Source organism: Apiospora aurea (genome assembly GCF_038362705.1).
Source record: "Apiospora aurea strain CBS 24483 chromosome Unknown utg000001l_segment0_segment0, whole genome shotgun sequence".
Taxonomy (NCBI): domain Eukaryota; kingdom Fungi; phylum Ascomycota; class Sordariomycetes; order Amphisphaeriales; family Apiosporaceae; genus Apiospora; species Apiospora aurea.
The window spans coordinates 556,009-571,959 of NW_027117388.1; the positions used below are offsets into that span (position 1 = coordinate 556,009).

Here is a 15,951-nt window from a genome sequence, read left to right on the forward strand (position 1 = left end):
CCGGCTCTCTACTTGCCTTCACAAAGCCCAACAATTCTTCGAAGGTCGCCGCATCCAAGCCGTTGGCTCCCCGCGGTCCCACCAAGCCCGACTTCGTGTAAGTGTAGGGGAAAACATGTTCCACTTCCTCGTCGTCATCGCGCCGCTCATGCTGCAGGCCTCGGATGCGCTCGCGCAGGTCTTGCGCCATCGCCTCATGCTTTTTCCGCTCCACCGACGCGGGCGGCAAGCCCAGACTGTGATGCTCCAGCTCGTAGGCGGCGGCTGCGTCCATGGCCGCCAGGTCGAACTTCTTGTCGCTCCACGTCAGCACGAAGCCCTCGAGCTCGAGTAGGCTGCGACCGGATGCCAAGATCGAAGAGACCGCGTCGCTCCACCTGCGCCCCCTGTCGCCGTGGAGGTAGCGCAGAATCGTCTTGAAGAAGAACTCCCAGATCGGGTCGTGGTAGTCGACGTTCGTACCCGACACGCAGTCGACCAGCTCCAGTCGCCGCAGCCCCGACAGAGCCCTCGCCGAAATGAGCGCCGCCAGGTCATTGCTTAGGGTGCAGTTCAGCACGCGCAGCTCGCGCAGGTTCGGCAAGGTGGGACAACTCTTGTCGTCCAGCGCGAGCGTTGGGGTGCCCCATACGGCGGTGCCGTACGGTTGTCCCGGGCTGGCGACGATCTCGAGGCGCTGCAGCGACGTGGCGTGGCGGTAGAACCGGTCGTCCATGCAGTCCTGGAAATCGGTAACAGTCATGTCGTCGTCTCGGTACAGGATCTCCTTGGAGTCCCACAGACCAAGCGACAGGCTCTCCACTTGCCCCAAGAACGCGCTCCACGCTGGCGTGAGCCACACCGGTGACTCTACCGGCACCAAGCTCTGTAGGGACAGGTGCCGGATTGTGCATGGATTGCTCACTAGCGCCTGCCACGTCGCGGTCAGGCACTGCCGCCAGCGGGCCTTGGACTCTGCGATTGCTAATCTGTCGGCGGGGGAGGGAGACCACAGATCGACCCAGTCTTCGTTTTCGGACTCTGGATCCTGGAAGTGGGCTGGGAAGCCGACCTTGCTTTCCGGGTCGGCCGTGAATTGTATGGAGAACGACGAGATCCCGGGCAGGGTCTTTCCGCTCAATAGGTCGCGCGTGAATGCAGGTAATCCCGGCGAACCCGTCGCCGCCCCTGTCGCATCTTCATCGAGCTCTGGGACCGCCAGATCCAACGTCAACGCCAGAGCACGGGCGCGGTTCCCGAACTTGGCGACGACGTCGGCAATGATGCCCCGGTCGGCTAGGCGGTTGGAGAAGCGGATAGTCGAGTAGAGGCTAGGAGCGACGCACTGGCGGAGACGCCAGTCCACGGCGCTTAGTCGGAGGCGGTCTTGGAATGGGAGCGCTTGCTCGATTTCGCCAAGCAACTCTGCTGGCAGTCTCGCAAACATCCCAGACGACATAGTGTGTGTGTGTGTGTGTGTGTGCTTTCTGTTCTTTGTGTCTTGGCTTGGCTTACTTTGTTGGTTTCTCTGACTCAGCTGACGGACGACGCGCGTTGTCCGAGGGAGAAGAGTTTGTCTTCGGTGCTGACTTTCTACTTTGGTGCGGGCTTACCTTCCCTTATATGCGTCAGTCCCAATCCCTCCGAATCCAGCTGAATTCGCCGCCCGTCATATGAAGTCATGGCATGTACGGTTGCCTGAGGTTGGCATCAGCCCGCCCCTGTGCGACGACTAGGCAATGCGAATGCGAGCGCTGCACGCTGTACAACGCTAGCTGGATTGGGGGAGGACAATATGCGGGGAAAGGGGGCTGACAGACGGCCTTTCCCCCAAATCGCCGATAGATCGACACAAGCATACGAAACCGTCGAAAGGAGGCTGTCGCGATGTTCCTCGTGATGGTTTACTCAAAACCAGCGCCCCCATCCGCGAGAATTGTCGTTGGCTGCCGCATCGCCTTGACGTCATGGGCGGCCTGCTTATCTCTCTGCCTTGGCGGGGTTCTGACCATCGGGGCAACCAGCCGACGCCCGATGCCCCGATGTCCATACCCCAGCAGATGATCGGATGCATTGTCCCACGACGTCGGAGTGATGCCGTGCCGATCAGGCCAAATCAACACGGCCATAGTGCGTATGCATCTCAAATATGGAAACTCTTTGCGTCCTATATGCGACAACTTACTCAGCGATGAACACCTAAGACGTTCATTCAGTCTTGAGAACCATCGGGCTGCACCCAATTGGCAACTCCTGCGCGCAGCAATGGCCCCCATACCCATCACGGAGGTGTCACTAGTGGCGCTCACCTTACTGCTCATCTATTCGCTGGTCTTGCACCCCCTCCTTTTCAGCCCCTTGGCCGACATCCCCGGTCCCAAGACCTACGCGCTCACGAAATGGCGTCTAGCTTACGAAGACTGGAGAGGGACCCGGACTCGCGCCATTGACCAGCTGCATCAGAGGTATGGCCCGGTGGTGCGCACAGGGCCCAATGAGGTCTCCTTCAACAGTCTCGGCGGGTTACGGGCCATCTACGGACCCGGCAGCCCGTACGGCCGCACTGCCTTTTATCGCATGTTCGACGTCTATGGCCGGCAGAACCTGTTCACGTTCCACTCCGCCGCCGCGCACGGTCGTCGCAAGCGCCTCGTGTCGCACGCGTACTCCAAGACGGTCGTGGTGCGCGGACCCGTCGCGGCGCTCGTCGAGGCCAAGGCGGCGAAATACATGACGCTTCTTGGGGCGGAGCCCGATGGCGTCAGCGACGTGTTCAGGACGCTGCACTACTACTCCCTGGACTCGATCACGGCGTTCCTGTACGGGCGGCACGGGTCCACGTCGGCCATGATGGAGGAGGAGGGGTCCGAGGGGTCCGAGGAGGCGCATCGCGCGCTCATCGGGGACATTCTGGACCCGGCGCGCCGCAGGCTGTCGTGGTTCGCGGTGCATTGGCCCGGGCTGACGAAGTGGCTGTATACGCGTACCGGGTGGGCGGAGGCGATGGTGCGGCCGCTGCTGCCTATGCGGAAGCCGGCGACGTATACTGGGATCCGCAAGTTCGCACTGGAAGATTACCGTCGGTTTGAGGATGACGCGAAGAGAGTGCTCGTTGACAACGGTGAGTTGAATGAAATGGAACACTCCCCGTCCGAAGTCTTATGGGTCTATTTCGAGGACAACATACCTCTGGGAGCATTCCGGCATAACTCCCCGTATCAGACTTTACGTCGAAACGATGCTAACTCGAACTCTCACTGAAAGGAACAGACCAGCCACCATCAATCTTGGAACGCCTTTCCAATGCCCAATGCACTGAGAAAACCCCGGGGGGTCTTGATGACCTCGACATAGCCTCGGAATGTGCGGATCACCTACTCGCGGGCATCGACACCACGAGCGACACGCTCATGTTTCTCCTCTGGGCGCTCTCGCGGCCCCAAAACCAGCGGTTTCAGGACCGGCTGCGGGACGAGGTCCGCAAAATCCCCGAGACGTCGCTGAGCCTCACCAGCAGCGGTACTAGAGTCCCGACCGTGGAAGCGAGCGACCGGTGCACTTACCTCGGCGCCGTCATCAAGGAGACGCTCCGGCTCTACTCGCCGCTGCCCGCGTACGAGCCGCGTTCCGTCGCGGCCGACTCCGCCATCGACGGATACACGATCCCGGCCAACACGACGGTCGGCTCGTCGCCGTTCAGCCTGCACCGCAACCCGGACGTGTTCAAGGACCCGCTCGTGTGGGACCCGGAGCGGTGGTTGGTTGCCGGGGAGGATCCCGAGACGCTCGCGGAGATGAACCGATGGTTCTGGGCGTTTTCTAGCGGGGGCGGATGTGCATTGGCTTACAGTATGTTTTGCGTGCCCCCCCCATCCACAATTTCGACCTCTACCCAAGCCCCTCCTTGTGTGATTGCTTTCGTTATTGGCAGGCTGAGCTAAGCTGATTTTAGTCGTTACACAGTCTAGCCATGGCGGAGATGACGACTCTGACAGCCGCAATCTATCGAAAGTATCGGACATCGCTCCCTTCAGACTTTGAGGATGTTGCCCCGGGGATCACCTCTCGGTTCGAAGTCTTTTCCGACGATCGGTTTTCTAAAGTAGCAGTAAGCTGACCCGCACCCTTCACATCCTGATTATCCGTGATCAAGCATTCGGGGCGCTAATAGGTTTGTTCGTGGCTATCCAGGAACACGAGTGCCCCATTGTATTCCGAGAGGACGCATAGTAGGGCACGCTGTTACTCGTACTGGTAGTCATAATATGTCGTACCACGTTACTGCAAGATCTCTCAGCCAAGATATCCTTGGTGGCTGGTAATGCGTTCACTAGAACCATCCAGAGGATTGACCTGTCGGCAGAGAGAGGGAGAATTGTCCCTAGTTCATTGGTCTTCAATTGCAGTGACAAGGTGCCATGAGCGATGGTATCAACAGCCACTATGGTAAGACTTGGCTCAGTGCCACCCAACATCTCGGACACCTTCGAAGTCCACCAACTTCTGAGTAAGGGAAGAAAGAGGAAAGGGAGCGGATTTACAGCCGGAGATATCATGTCAATGAACCCACCAACAGCATCTCCGATTATGCCCTTGAGCGATGAATGTACAATTAATAGTGGCGAATTGTTCTTGACTTTACCAGTCGAACGGTGTCCGTCTCTCTGAAGAAACTTGGCATGGATACCAAAACGTGGCCCATATAAACCTTACATCTATCATGAACTTACCCTCATGGTCAGCAGATGGCTGATACCCTCATCCGCCGCGATATATTTGAATATACAGCGCCATCCGAGCAACCGACACAGCTAGGCCACTGTGCTGAAATTTAGCATATTGGTACAAACTCGAACTATCTTTCGGGGTTCACGTGGGTACTTACACCGACGCCAAAAGGAAAACGCCGATGATGGACATCTTCCGTTGCGGGCATGTCTGGAGACGCAGAATCTTTTAAGCGACTCGGTCAGCAAACCCCCAGATGATTATCCAGCCCCATTACGCCTAGAGCGAGACTCTGACTTAACCCCCGGTATAGGGAGAACCAGTATCCAGAAATCCAAAAGGAAGTCGGAGATAGCGAGCCCTAGACTGGAAGGGAGCACAAGAGAGCAGATATAGGGCATGGAGCCCTCCGGTAGCTCCGAGAATCCCGTGCCGCATTGGAAGGCGGCAAAAAGCTCAAAGACAAGAAGCCGCAGAACCACAACGACGATGGTAATCCAGACAAGGTAGCCGAATACGGTGATTTTGCTGCCGGTGCAGAATAGGCGGCGGTAGAAGAAGAGGGCGCTGAGCTTGACGAAGCCGAGGGTGCTCCGGGTCAGGATGTTGAGGACCATTTGACACTAGCTCGGGAGCGTAAGAGTCTTGAAAATTGAACCGGCAAGTGACACGAGACGGGAACGTCTGCCACTTACCACTCTGTCGGTTTTGTTCCTCGCTCCATTTTGTTCAGGGGTGAAATCATGGCTGGAGTAGCCCAGCCCCTTTCTGTGGACCACTGGAATTTCGATAATCATCATAATTGTTAACGTAAATATAGCAGTAATAGTCTTTTAGGGGATATGGTACGGCTTACTTATAAACACGCAACTCGTTGTTCCAATGTGAGAAATCTAAGACGCAATCGTATGATTTCAGTGATGGTGTTTCAACAACCTACCTTTGACCTTGAGATGTGTTCGTAGACTCGCCAGTGCAACGGTTGCCGTCCAGTCATCCATTATCAAAGACGCCTTCTTTTTCTCTTTTGCTTCCGCGCCCAGAACCGGAAGCTAATGGCGGCCATTGATAGTATCGTAATTGAGCCACAAAGCGCCAGCAGGCCATCTTTAGATGCATCCGACATGATGGATGAGGATATGATGCTCGACTTGCCAACGCACACTGTACTAACTCTGCTCCATATCAGGCCATATTAAACCTGTAGCTTCGACGCACGTGAATTTATCTATATATGAATTGAACCTTCATCATTCGGAGTTGGTAACTCTCACTACCTCACATTGGTCTCTTCGTCTCACTCTTGCACCTCATGCGGCGGCTTACTATCCCAGGGGACACGGCCATTTGTGGCTGTCAGCAGCTAAAAAATACCATCCACCATTCAGTAAGGTGCACAAGATGTTTCATGTTCAAGCTGCGAGCTTGCGGTTCGGCGCGCTTCCCGGTTACGCCATGCGCGTGGGGTCGGGGAATGCGATTTCAGGAGATACTATCATCGAACCACTGCCACCACAACAAGAGGTCTTCATTGCGCCACGAGTGGCTATCACCACTGCGATCATCGCGTCTGCATCCATAACCTCACCTTGCTGGCCCCCTTGGTTGGTACCGGACCAATCCTCGTGCGAGAAGACGACGAACCATTGCCGGAGAAAAGCAGGAACACGTAGCTCTATCAGAATACCAGGGCATTAGCGACCCTCGAATGTACCCGTGAAGATATGATGGCCGTGGCGAGTTTGCAGAGGCAAGGTAGGTCACATTGATCTGGGTACACAGGGTTGGCAAATAGAGCTATGAGGAGAAAAGGGGCGAGCAGTTTTGGATCCACTGCTCCTTCGGTGATGCGGGTGATTTTGCTGCCAGGATCGGTTCAAGGTCCCCTTCGACCCCAAATTGAGCTACGACCCTTGGACCCCCGGTGCTGTGGGGTGCTAAGCTTTCTGACTTGGTGCCACCAACACTGAAGTCTTGTCTGCAACACGGCGGCGGCGTATTTGGACCGAAAGGGAAGGTGTGTTGGTTCGAGGGTGGCGATGCCGATCGGAGTTGAAATGGGCAAGAGAGGGTAGCTGTATTTCTCCTTTGCATTCGTGCGCGGGAAAATGAGATAGGTAGGAGGCGTTATGAGATGATACCAGACAGTGGGAATCGAGCTGTTTGAGATTACGCCTATGCCTGGGTACTTACTTATGTAGCTTGGGTTGGGTCCGCCGAAAGATATCAATGGCCGATCGATGCCACCTCCTGGGTTGCCGTTCCTGAATTGCCGTAGGCGAGCCCCCCCACCATCCCTTCATATCAAGTTCCCCATTCTCTGTGCTGGCAACTGGTTCCCTTCCCGGTAAAACACCTATATTTGATTAAGCCACGACCGAAGCTTCGATCTCCGAAGGGAGGGCCCCATTCCACATTCCCTCAATCGCGGAGCCTTGCTTCACCTACTACAAGATCGTCGGCGACCTCTCGTGCGGCAAACCCGCCGTCGTGGTGGTCCACGGCGGGCCCGGCGCCGGCCACGAGTGCCTGCTCGCGTTCGCGGCGCTCTGGCCGCAGTACGGCCTGCCCGTCGTCTTTTACGACCAGGTAGGCTGCGCCGCGTCCACGCACCTCCGCCAGACGGCCGGCGACGAGGCGTTCTGGCAGGAGCGGCTGTTCCAGGACGAGCTGGACAACCTGCTGGACCACCTCGAGCTGCGCGGCGGCCGCGGGGGCTGCGGAGGCCCGTGGTTGCCAATGGACTCGCGAGCAGCGAGCTGGCGGCTCGCGGTACCGGCTTGCTGATAGGACAGATGCCTCCGGCCATGCGACAGGCTCTGGAGGACGCCTTGCGGGAGGAGGAGTTTGATAGTCTGGGGTATAAGATCGGCCTCGAGCATTTCATCCGAAACCACGTGTGCCGCGCCGATCCTATGCCGGCGGAGCTATTGCCGGCTTTCAAGCACCAGGCCGATGACAACACGGTGTACAGTACCATGTAAGCCGCCCAGGAACCATTCTGTCCTCCCAGTCTGATTGTTCGCTGTAGGATGGGGCATACGTTTCTTGTCCGTCGAGGCTCGCTGAAGGACTGGACTGTTGTATCTCGCCTCCCAACCATCACAGCACCGGCCCTCGTCTACAATGGCGAGCACGACACCTCGCATGACGTCGCCCAGGTCCCGTTCTTCGAGCTCATTCCTCGGGCCCGCTGGATCACGATCCCGGGCGGCGGGCACATGTGCCATGCGGAAAGCGGAGGGTCTCGGGAGATGGTCTTGAAGGTCGTTGGCGAGTTCCTCACAGAGGAGAGAGCTGAAAATGTAGCGAGTGACTAAAGTCTCTGGAGTCACGAGATGGTAGGTAATCGGCTATTCTGGTAGTTGAGGCCTGAGAATCATTGTGCGACTACGCAAACCTAATCATTAGTGGCGGAGTAGAGGTGATGTCGCGACCGAGTAACTGGCGAGAATCACACGCAACACAAGTTGTCTAAAGCGAGCGGAGCCCCGCTTGTATGCCACCAATTGAGATGACCACCCCCATCGACGAAGCTGGAGAAACCTACAGGAATGAGCCGGAGTTGAAGTTTGTGTTGATGTACTATTTCAAATGGTTAGTTCGGACTGCAGCACTTGCCCAATTCACGCCACGCAGTCGGTACTGGCTGATCTCGATGCCGCTGAAACTCTCGAAAGCGATACTTCATATGTGAGCAGTGACATGTCATAGTTGGGTTACGCATTGGCTTATTTGAACAATGAATAATCCAAAACTTCGAGTCTTGGTCTTTGATCGAGACGAACATTGCCAAAGCGACAGATGGGAGGACCGTTGCCCACGAAACGAAACCAATCCGGATCGAGCGCGCATAGCATGGCACCAAGCAGCTAGCCTGCAGTTCAACAATTGCGCCGGATTTTGGCGGCGTCTCCACAGAGCCTGCGTGTCAAAAAGGGGGCCACCTAAACCTACCGAACCTACTGACTCTGAAGGTACGAAATTTCGTTTGTTTTCACCACCGGCGTCGCCCTGCGCGACCTTGCCTTAGAACCTCGTGGGGGGGGGGGGTCGCGACACCGACGATGGTGACGCACTACCGCCGGGGATGTTGGTGAAGGAGGCGGCCGAAGAAGAAGCGACGACGAGTGCTGATGCCGCCAGCGATCATGATGCAATTTGTTGATACGGGCTAGCCCCTGCTCGTTTCGCATACTCGAATTTCCTCGCAAGTCATTGACTCCCCGACAAAGTAACAGCCATTGATTGCACATACGCCCGCTTACATCGCACCTCCCCTTAGAACTGACCTTTACGTCATCTGAAATTGGTGGCGAGGGGATAGCGGAGCGAGGGCACGATCGTGATCATCGACAACGTACCTGGAAAAAGTCAGTAGTCACTGCATTTTCTCCAACGACAAGGCATCGTAAGCCACAAGAATTCTGATAGACAAATGGGGGGAATCATCGTATTTTTATTCAAAAGAGGACCGAATCAAGGTGCTTCCACACAGGTCTTCTGGCCTCTGAATTAAGTAAACCGCCATCATGTAACATGCCATGCAACTCGTAACCTCGTATCGCAGTAGCTCTGCTCTTTGTTCTGACCCAAACTATAATTGGAATAGTCGTGGACAGGTGTTGGCATCCGCCATGCTTTGTTGTGAACCCTCTGCCGGCGTTTACCGCACCGCTCTCCAGGCGATGCGCTCGCTCGGCTGCCGTTAGGCTTCCAACGTTGAATCGTCGTTAGCCGAGTTACCAATTGAGTACCCTTCTCTAATGGGCCATGACTTCCGGGGCCTTGCCACCAGCAGGGGCCTCGTCGACTTCCATGGCATCGTCACCGCCAGCTTCGCCCTCGGCGATTTCTTCGTCGCCCTCCTCCTCGAGATCGTCTTCGCTCTCGTTCTCGAGGTCAACGCTTCCGTCCTCGGACATTTCGTCCTCCTCGGCGGGCTCGCCGCCTTCGACGCCGGCCATCGCAGAATCGCCTCCAGCAGCGGCCGCGACAGCCTCGCCATTGGCGGCGCCTGCAGCGGTAGCATCCTCTTCCTCGGCTTCTTCAGCCAGCTCCTCGGCGCCGTACTCCTCATCGTCGGGCTGTACATCGGCCTCGGGTTGCTCAGGGGGAACTCGGCCGGCGCAGAGGCTTCAGAATCCCTACAAGCTGTCAGTTGGTGTTGCACTTGTGAAGAGCGAGAGAGGCTAGATTTTCAGAAATAGCATACCACTTGATGGCGAATCGAGTTACACGGGGCTTATCGGCCAACACGTTTCTTCGTATCTTCTCGATGATGGGCTTGGCCGGGGGATCGGCGTTCAGCTCCTCTGTCTCGTACTCATTGTTGACGTAGTAGCCGACTCGAATAAATTCGCGACCGTCGTAGGAACACGTCAGAAGGACGACAGTAACACCCAGAATATCGGCGTCGGGAATTCGCTTGGTGTCTGGTGCCTCGGCCTCGAAGACAAACTTATTGACTCCGACAGGGATCGGGCCTACTAGGAGAGAGTCGAGCTCCTGGTCATACTGGTCACTGTATTGGGGAAAATAAAGGTCAGCAAGAAGCAGAAGCGGTGTGAGGACACGGATCCAGGGCAATTTGGAACTTACGAGGTCGCTGAGCCAACGTAGGTCAACTTCCACTCGAGATCTGTATGCCAGCACAGGTCAGTATGGTCGTCCACAATGTCAATGATGGTACTGGTTGGTAGTCGTACCCTTCTCGAGCTGCTCAAGACACTCGAACGTAATCTCGAAGACGTACTTGTCGCCGAACTTGGCCGGGTTGTTGAGGATGTTGACCCCCAGAAGCGATACGACAGACATCTTGGCGGTTGGTGGGGAGGAGTGAAAGTGAGGAGGATGTTGGGTAGATGTGGTAGATGGAAGAGATGGTTGGCTATGAAGCGTGAAAAGAGATCGAGAGGGAAAAAAAGAGCAACGATGCAGAACTTGAATAACGAGGGTCCTTCCAGTTCATGAAACGATATTGGACAGAGGGGAGCGAAGGCAGTAGGCTGGTCCACTCTGCGACTATGGTTGGTGGAGGGATGGGCTACAAATGGATTTGTTTTTGCGACGTGGGAAAGAGATATGGGACTCGCCAGCTTCCCAGTTCCCAGCTCACGCCAGTTTCTAGTGGGCCGCCCAGATGGACGCGACATGTTCACGCGTCTGGCGTAAAGTGCTTGCAGAAAGACATGTGTCTCGCTGTGTGCCAGTGCCAGCCAGTCAAGCCTTCAAGCGCTAGAAGCAAAAAGAGCTGATGGGGCCCACTAGATTAGACGGGCAAGGGTCTGCTAGCCTGATGGGAGTTCCTCTGTTGTTCAAGTCACGCACTACTCTACTGAAGGTACAGGTATGAACGACGTGCACTGGATCAGGGCGGATAAGTCACAAATGTCTTGCAGTGACGATTCTCTTGAATTCAATTGAATGCTGCTCTAGTACGTTCCGGCATCCAAAAACCTCGGGGGTACTGAGCAGGAGGCTGGACATCAATCAGTTGATGAGAGTGAATGAGGTACACGTGCCCACTGCTCAATCGGACAAACCCTCGCCCATCCCCGATCGGCGCATCCACTAGGTACAGCTAAAGGCCATTAAAAGCCCGTGCGTCTGTGCAGCTTTCCAGCACCTTTCCGTGGCTGGCATGTACCTCGATCCTTGTTCAGTCATTCAATTGATGGGCGCCAGTCTGAAAACGCTTTAATCCACGCCTTTGCCTTTTTCGAGAATTCGCAGCAGTGTTCAAGGCTGGGGTTGATTCTTCACTTTCGCATCGTGACTGTCGCCGACGTCGTCATCATTCTCTCGGCGCAACATCAATCTCAATCTCTCTTTGCTTGTAATAATACCCATTACCACCAGACGTTTTGGTCTTCTAGCACCGGGCTTTGTGACTGCGGAACTTTTACTTGCTGTATTTGCGCAAGTCCATTCCTGCAACGAGCTTCATCTAGCGCGCTCTGTTTCCCGACACAATCTCGACACAAAGAACCCACGATCGCCGAGTTACTTGCTGCACGCACAGCAGTCCCTACCTAGTACCGCACACACGACGTCGCGCCGACATTCTGTCCTCCGATCCTGTCGCCAAGGATGGCGTCTGAGAACCCCGAGGATGGGTATGCCCAACACGGCGAAGAGACTGACAGTGCATGGGGAACTGGCGATGGAGTTGGGGCTGCAGAAGATCAACAACATACTGAGCATGATAGCCATGAACAAGCACAAGAACCTATCTCTGCTGATCCATCATTCAATGCTTCTGGTGACCCTACTTCGGATGCCGAAGAAGATGGCGGAGAGTACGACCCTGAATCTATCAGCATTACCACCACTGTCCCAGTCTTGCCCCCGCCTCCCACACTCCGGTTGCAGCTGCAGAGCGCGACGAGGCTACAGCATCTCCTCGTCCGTCTAAGAAACCCAAAAAGGCCGGTGGATTCATAGTTGGGTCCTCGGATGATGAAGATGATTCTGCAACACCTCCGCCTGCAGTTGCTACCACCGCTGCGAGCAGCCTCAAGCCTGCTTCTTCTGATTCGCAACCCCGTGCCTTCACACATTCTCCCCTGCAACAGTCGACCACTACAGCAGAAGCTATCAACGACCCTGCCGCGGCTGGTCCGGCAGCTCAAGTGAGCAATGGACTGGGCATTGTAACCACCACTCCAAGCATTAACGAGGCGAAATCGCGTCTCCCGACTGATATCATTGGCATTCTGGAGGATCGCATCAAGGACGATCCTCGTGGAGACATGGATGCTTGGTTAGCTTTGATCGAAGAATACCGCAGACGTAACGTGATCCAAGACATCAGGGCTGTCTACGAGCGCTTCTTGAAGGTGTTCCCCCAATCGGTTAGTTTCCCTTGCCATCCAAAGAAATGCAGAGACTGACCACCACAGGCGGAGATGTGGGTGCAATACCTGCAACAGGAACTCAGTCTGGACAATTTCGCCGAGGCCGAGCAGATCTTTCAGCGTACCCTTATGACGATACCGAGCGTACAACTCTGGACAGCCTATCTAGATTATATCCGACGACGAAACGATTTGCACGATGGCACCGGCCAGGCGCGCCAGATTGTGAACCAATCCTACGAATTCGTACTGGACAACATTGGCCATGACCGGGACTCGGGCAAGATGTGGCATGACTACATCCAGTTCATCAAGAGCGGGCCAGGCCAGATCGATGGAAAGGGCTGGCAGGACATGCAAAAGATGGATGTGCTGCGCAAGGCATATCAGCGCGCTATTTGCATTCCCATGTCGAACTTGAACATCCTCTGGAAAGAATATGACCAATTCGAACTTGGAATCAACAAAGTAGCCGTAAGTCGCGTATTGTTACACAGCATATACCATTAGCAAACTAACAGTACTCAGGGACGGAAGTTTCTCCAGGAGAAATCCCCTTCGTATATGTCGGCACGAAGCGCCAATACGCATCTCGAAAACTTCACCCGTGGTTTGCAGAGAACCACTATTCCCCGACTGCCCCCTGCAACTGGCTTTGAGGGCGACCAAGAATATCTTGAGCAGGTCGACTTGTGGAAAAGATGGATCGCTTGGGAGAAGGACGACCCGCTTGCGTTGAAGACAGATGAGCCGGAAACTTACAAATCTCGCGTCATCCACGTCTACAAGCAGGCACTGATGGCTTTGCGGTTCTGGCCTGAGTTGTGGGTTGATGCTGCAGAGTGGTGCTTCGACAACGGTGTCCTTGGCAAAGATGGGTCGGATCTCGGCCTCCAGTTCCTAGTTGACGGTATTACTGCCAATCCGGAAAGTGCGCTCCTTGCTTTGAAGCATGCCGATCGCATCGAATCCACCCATCCCTCCGGAGAGGGCGAAGCCGGGAAGCTAGCCCTCAGTCATGCCGTCCGTGCACCTTTCGACACGGTGCTGGGCGCCCTTTATGACATGGTGAAGAAGCTGAAGGACCGGGAGGCGACAGCCGTTGGTTATATCGAGAATGACCCTTCCCTGGCAGAGTCGGATGAGCCGCAGATGGAGACTGATGACGGCGAGTTGGCTGAGAAGCCGGTCAAGACCAGTTTAAGGGAAGAACGCATCAAGGCTGTGCGCGAAGGGTTTGCTGTCCAGATCCAGATGCTTTCGCAGCAAATTTCCTATCTCTGGATAGCCCTTACACGTGCGTTCCGCCGTATCCAGGGCCAGGGCAAAGGCACCCCAACTTCTGGTGTTCGAGCCATTTTCACCGAGGCGCGTGCCAAAGGCCGGCTCACGAGCGATGTCTACGTTGCAGTTGCGCATATCGAATGGGACATCTACCAAGACCCTGTCGCCACCAAGATCTTCGAGCGGGGCGCCAAATTGTTCCCTGAAGATGAACACTTCATGGTTGCTTATCTCAAGCACTTGCATTCGCGACATGATACCACGAGTAAGTCCAAATTCCCCGACCTTCCCTGTTTTTATTCCCACTGTTGACCGTTTTCACAGATGCGCGAGTCGTGTTCTCCCAGTCTGTCAAGCGCTTCAAGGAGAAGCCCGAGCTTACGCCTAAGCTGAAGCCGCTTTATGCTTACTTCCACAGCTATGAAGCAAAGTTTGGAGAGCTCGCCCAAATCAAGGAGCTGGAGAAACAGATGGCCGAGTCTTTCCCCGAAGATCCCAGCCTGGCCCACTTTGCAGCCCGCTTCTCCTCCGAACGCTTCAATCCCATCAGTGCCCGTGTGATAATCTCTCCCAGTGCTCAGATGAGGCCCAAAAACATTATGCCGTCTGTTGAGCAGATCAACACCTCGGCTCGTGTGAGCCCTCACCCGTCAGTCATGGCGGACAGAAGCCCGAGACAACAGTTTCTGCCTGTAGTCAACTCGCCGAAGCGTCCATATCAGCCCGACGAAGATGACTTTCCTCCCAGAAAGGTCCAGCGCGGCGCTTCTCCGCTCAAAGGCGCGGCCGGCCGTAGAATGGATCAGCAAAGGCGAGCGCAGGGTCAAGGCATCACATATAGCAGTACACCTGCGCCCATTTCTCGGGACATCACGTTCCTCTTGAGTCTCATCCCGCCCCCACATCAGTGCGACGCACAGCGCTTCCGATCCGATGCCATGGTGCGCGTCATTAGGGATACGATCGTGCCAGACTACAATGAATGGAGAGCCTCGCAAAATTCGGGTATGCGAAGTGATCAAGCCTCACGTATGCATCACCGATAAGTGCCCAGAAGAATACCCGCATTCATTACTAACTGTCAACGTTCAGGGCCTTCTGGTCGTCCCGAGAGCCCCTACTCGAGGGGACTTACTCGGCTTCCCCCTCAGCCGACCACACAATACACTCAGAGACCTCCATCCAGTGACGATTACGAGCCTTCACCCTCTGACTGGACACAACCCCCTCAGGCAGCTAATTTCGGCCAGCAGGGCTTTACGCCGTCACAGCTTGCTAATCCTTACATGGTTCCAGGGGCGTCAGCTCCACCTCCCGGCTACCCAGCCCAGCCAAACCAATACTATGGCGCTCAATACTAAGGACATATGGACAAGCCATACATATACCACTACGGTAGATGGATTGTGAGGGCCGCTTTTCTCGGCAAGGAAGCCCGATGTGCTCTTGTAAAAGTAGTCAACAGACGAGAACATGAGCAGAAGGATCTCTTGGCCCAACTCGCACGAAGCCGTTTATGTCATTTATGTGACTTCCGTCTATCTTTACGAAGCGGTACGCAGATAGCCACTTAGGAAGTACTAATACTACGAAATGACCTACGTCGACAACTTGTCCATGTCTGGCCTCGACCATATTGTCTTGGCCGCTGCTGTCAAATACGTCCGGCTTGACAAGCAGTATGCTGTGAATGTGCACCAAGGCTCCAGTGACCGTTCGTCAAACATTGGCATCTGCTTCTATCGATGCTCATGGCGCAATATCGGGATACAGTTGGCGCCTACAGGCTCAATGAGCACCCAACACTGGTCAAGGATGTGACAGTAACGTCGCCGCAATACTTGTTGTTTTTGCTACCACATAAGCTCCGAAAGTTGCCGTGCTGTCATGTTTTCCGAATTTCCTCACCAGCGCCGTCAAGAGTAAGAGTAGGACCAATGTCTTACTACGTGGTATTTTCCTGACGGATATCATTGACTCTTCATATGCCTACAGCATGACATCAGGCGACCAAAAGTGTGTACGTTGCGCAAGGCTACACGCCTTTGAGATATCGACTGCGATGGCCACGACGCTGTGAGATGCTGCGGTTTCTCACGCA

General features: G+C 55.2%; 6 protein-coding genes across 6 annotated transcripts; 4 read left to right on the plus strand and 2 right to left on the minus strand.

The window, feature by feature from the left end:
- Positions 1–115: 115 nt before the first annotated feature.
- PG986_000201 (uncharacterized protein) lies at positions 116–847 on the plus strand (the record flags this gene model as incomplete). Its single annotated transcript, XM_066836423.1, has 3 exons — positions 116–305; positions 354–532; positions 575–847. 3 exons carry the CDS (start codon positions 116–118, stop codon positions 845–847), a joined length of 642 nt encoding a protein of 213 aa, XP_066705316.1.
- Positions 848–2,244: 1,397 nt separating this feature from the next.
- Positions 2,245–4,096, plus strand: PG986_000202 (cytochrome P450 4ae1; the record flags this gene model as incomplete). Its single annotated transcript, XM_066836424.1, has 3 exons — positions 2,245–3,100; positions 3,244–3,828; positions 4,014–4,096. 3 exons carry the CDS (start codon positions 2,245–2,247, stop codon positions 4,094–4,096), a joined length of 1,524 nt encoding a protein of 507 aa, XP_066705317.1.
- Positions 4,097–4,967: 871 nt separating this feature from the next.
- On the minus strand, positions 4,968–5,708 carry PG986_000203 (uncharacterized protein; the record flags this gene model as incomplete). Its single annotated transcript, XM_066836425.1, has 3 exons — positions 4,968–5,330; positions 5,403–5,485; positions 5,648–5,708. 3 exons carry the CDS (start codon positions 5,706–5,708, stop codon positions 4,968–4,970), a joined length of 507 nt encoding a protein of 168 aa, XP_066705318.1.
- Positions 5,709–6,108: 400 nt separating this feature from the next.
- On the plus strand, positions 6,109–8,027 carry PG986_000204 (uncharacterized protein; the record flags this gene model as incomplete). Its single annotated transcript, XM_066836426.1, has 4 exons — positions 6,109–6,231; positions 7,162–7,479; positions 7,503–7,687; positions 7,739–8,027. The coding sequence occupies 4 exons, from the start codon at positions 6,109–6,111 to the stop codon at positions 8,025–8,027; spliced, it is 915 nt and encodes a 304-aa protein (XP_066705319.1).
- A 1,443-nt stretch (positions 8,028–9,470) lies between these two features.
- Positions 9,471–10,524, minus strand: PG986_000205 (histone deposition protein Asf1; the record flags this gene model as incomplete). Its single annotated transcript, XM_066836427.1, has 4 exons — positions 9,471–9,843; positions 9,923–10,231; positions 10,309–10,348; positions 10,416–10,524. The coding sequence occupies 4 exons, from the start codon at positions 10,522–10,524 to the stop codon at positions 9,471–9,473; spliced, it is 831 nt and encodes a 276-aa protein (XP_066705320.1).
- Positions 10,525–11,799: 1,275 nt separating this feature from the next.
- Positions 11,800–15,211, plus strand: PG986_000206 (uncharacterized protein; the record flags this gene model as incomplete). Its single annotated transcript, XM_066836428.1, has 6 exons — positions 11,800–12,008; positions 12,050–12,563; positions 12,612–13,040; positions 13,095–14,115; positions 14,175–14,879; positions 14,943–15,211. 6 exons carry the CDS (start codon positions 11,800–11,802, stop codon positions 15,209–15,211), a joined length of 3,147 nt encoding a protein of 1,048 aa, XP_066705321.1.
- Positions 15,212–15,951: the final 740 nt, after the last annotated feature.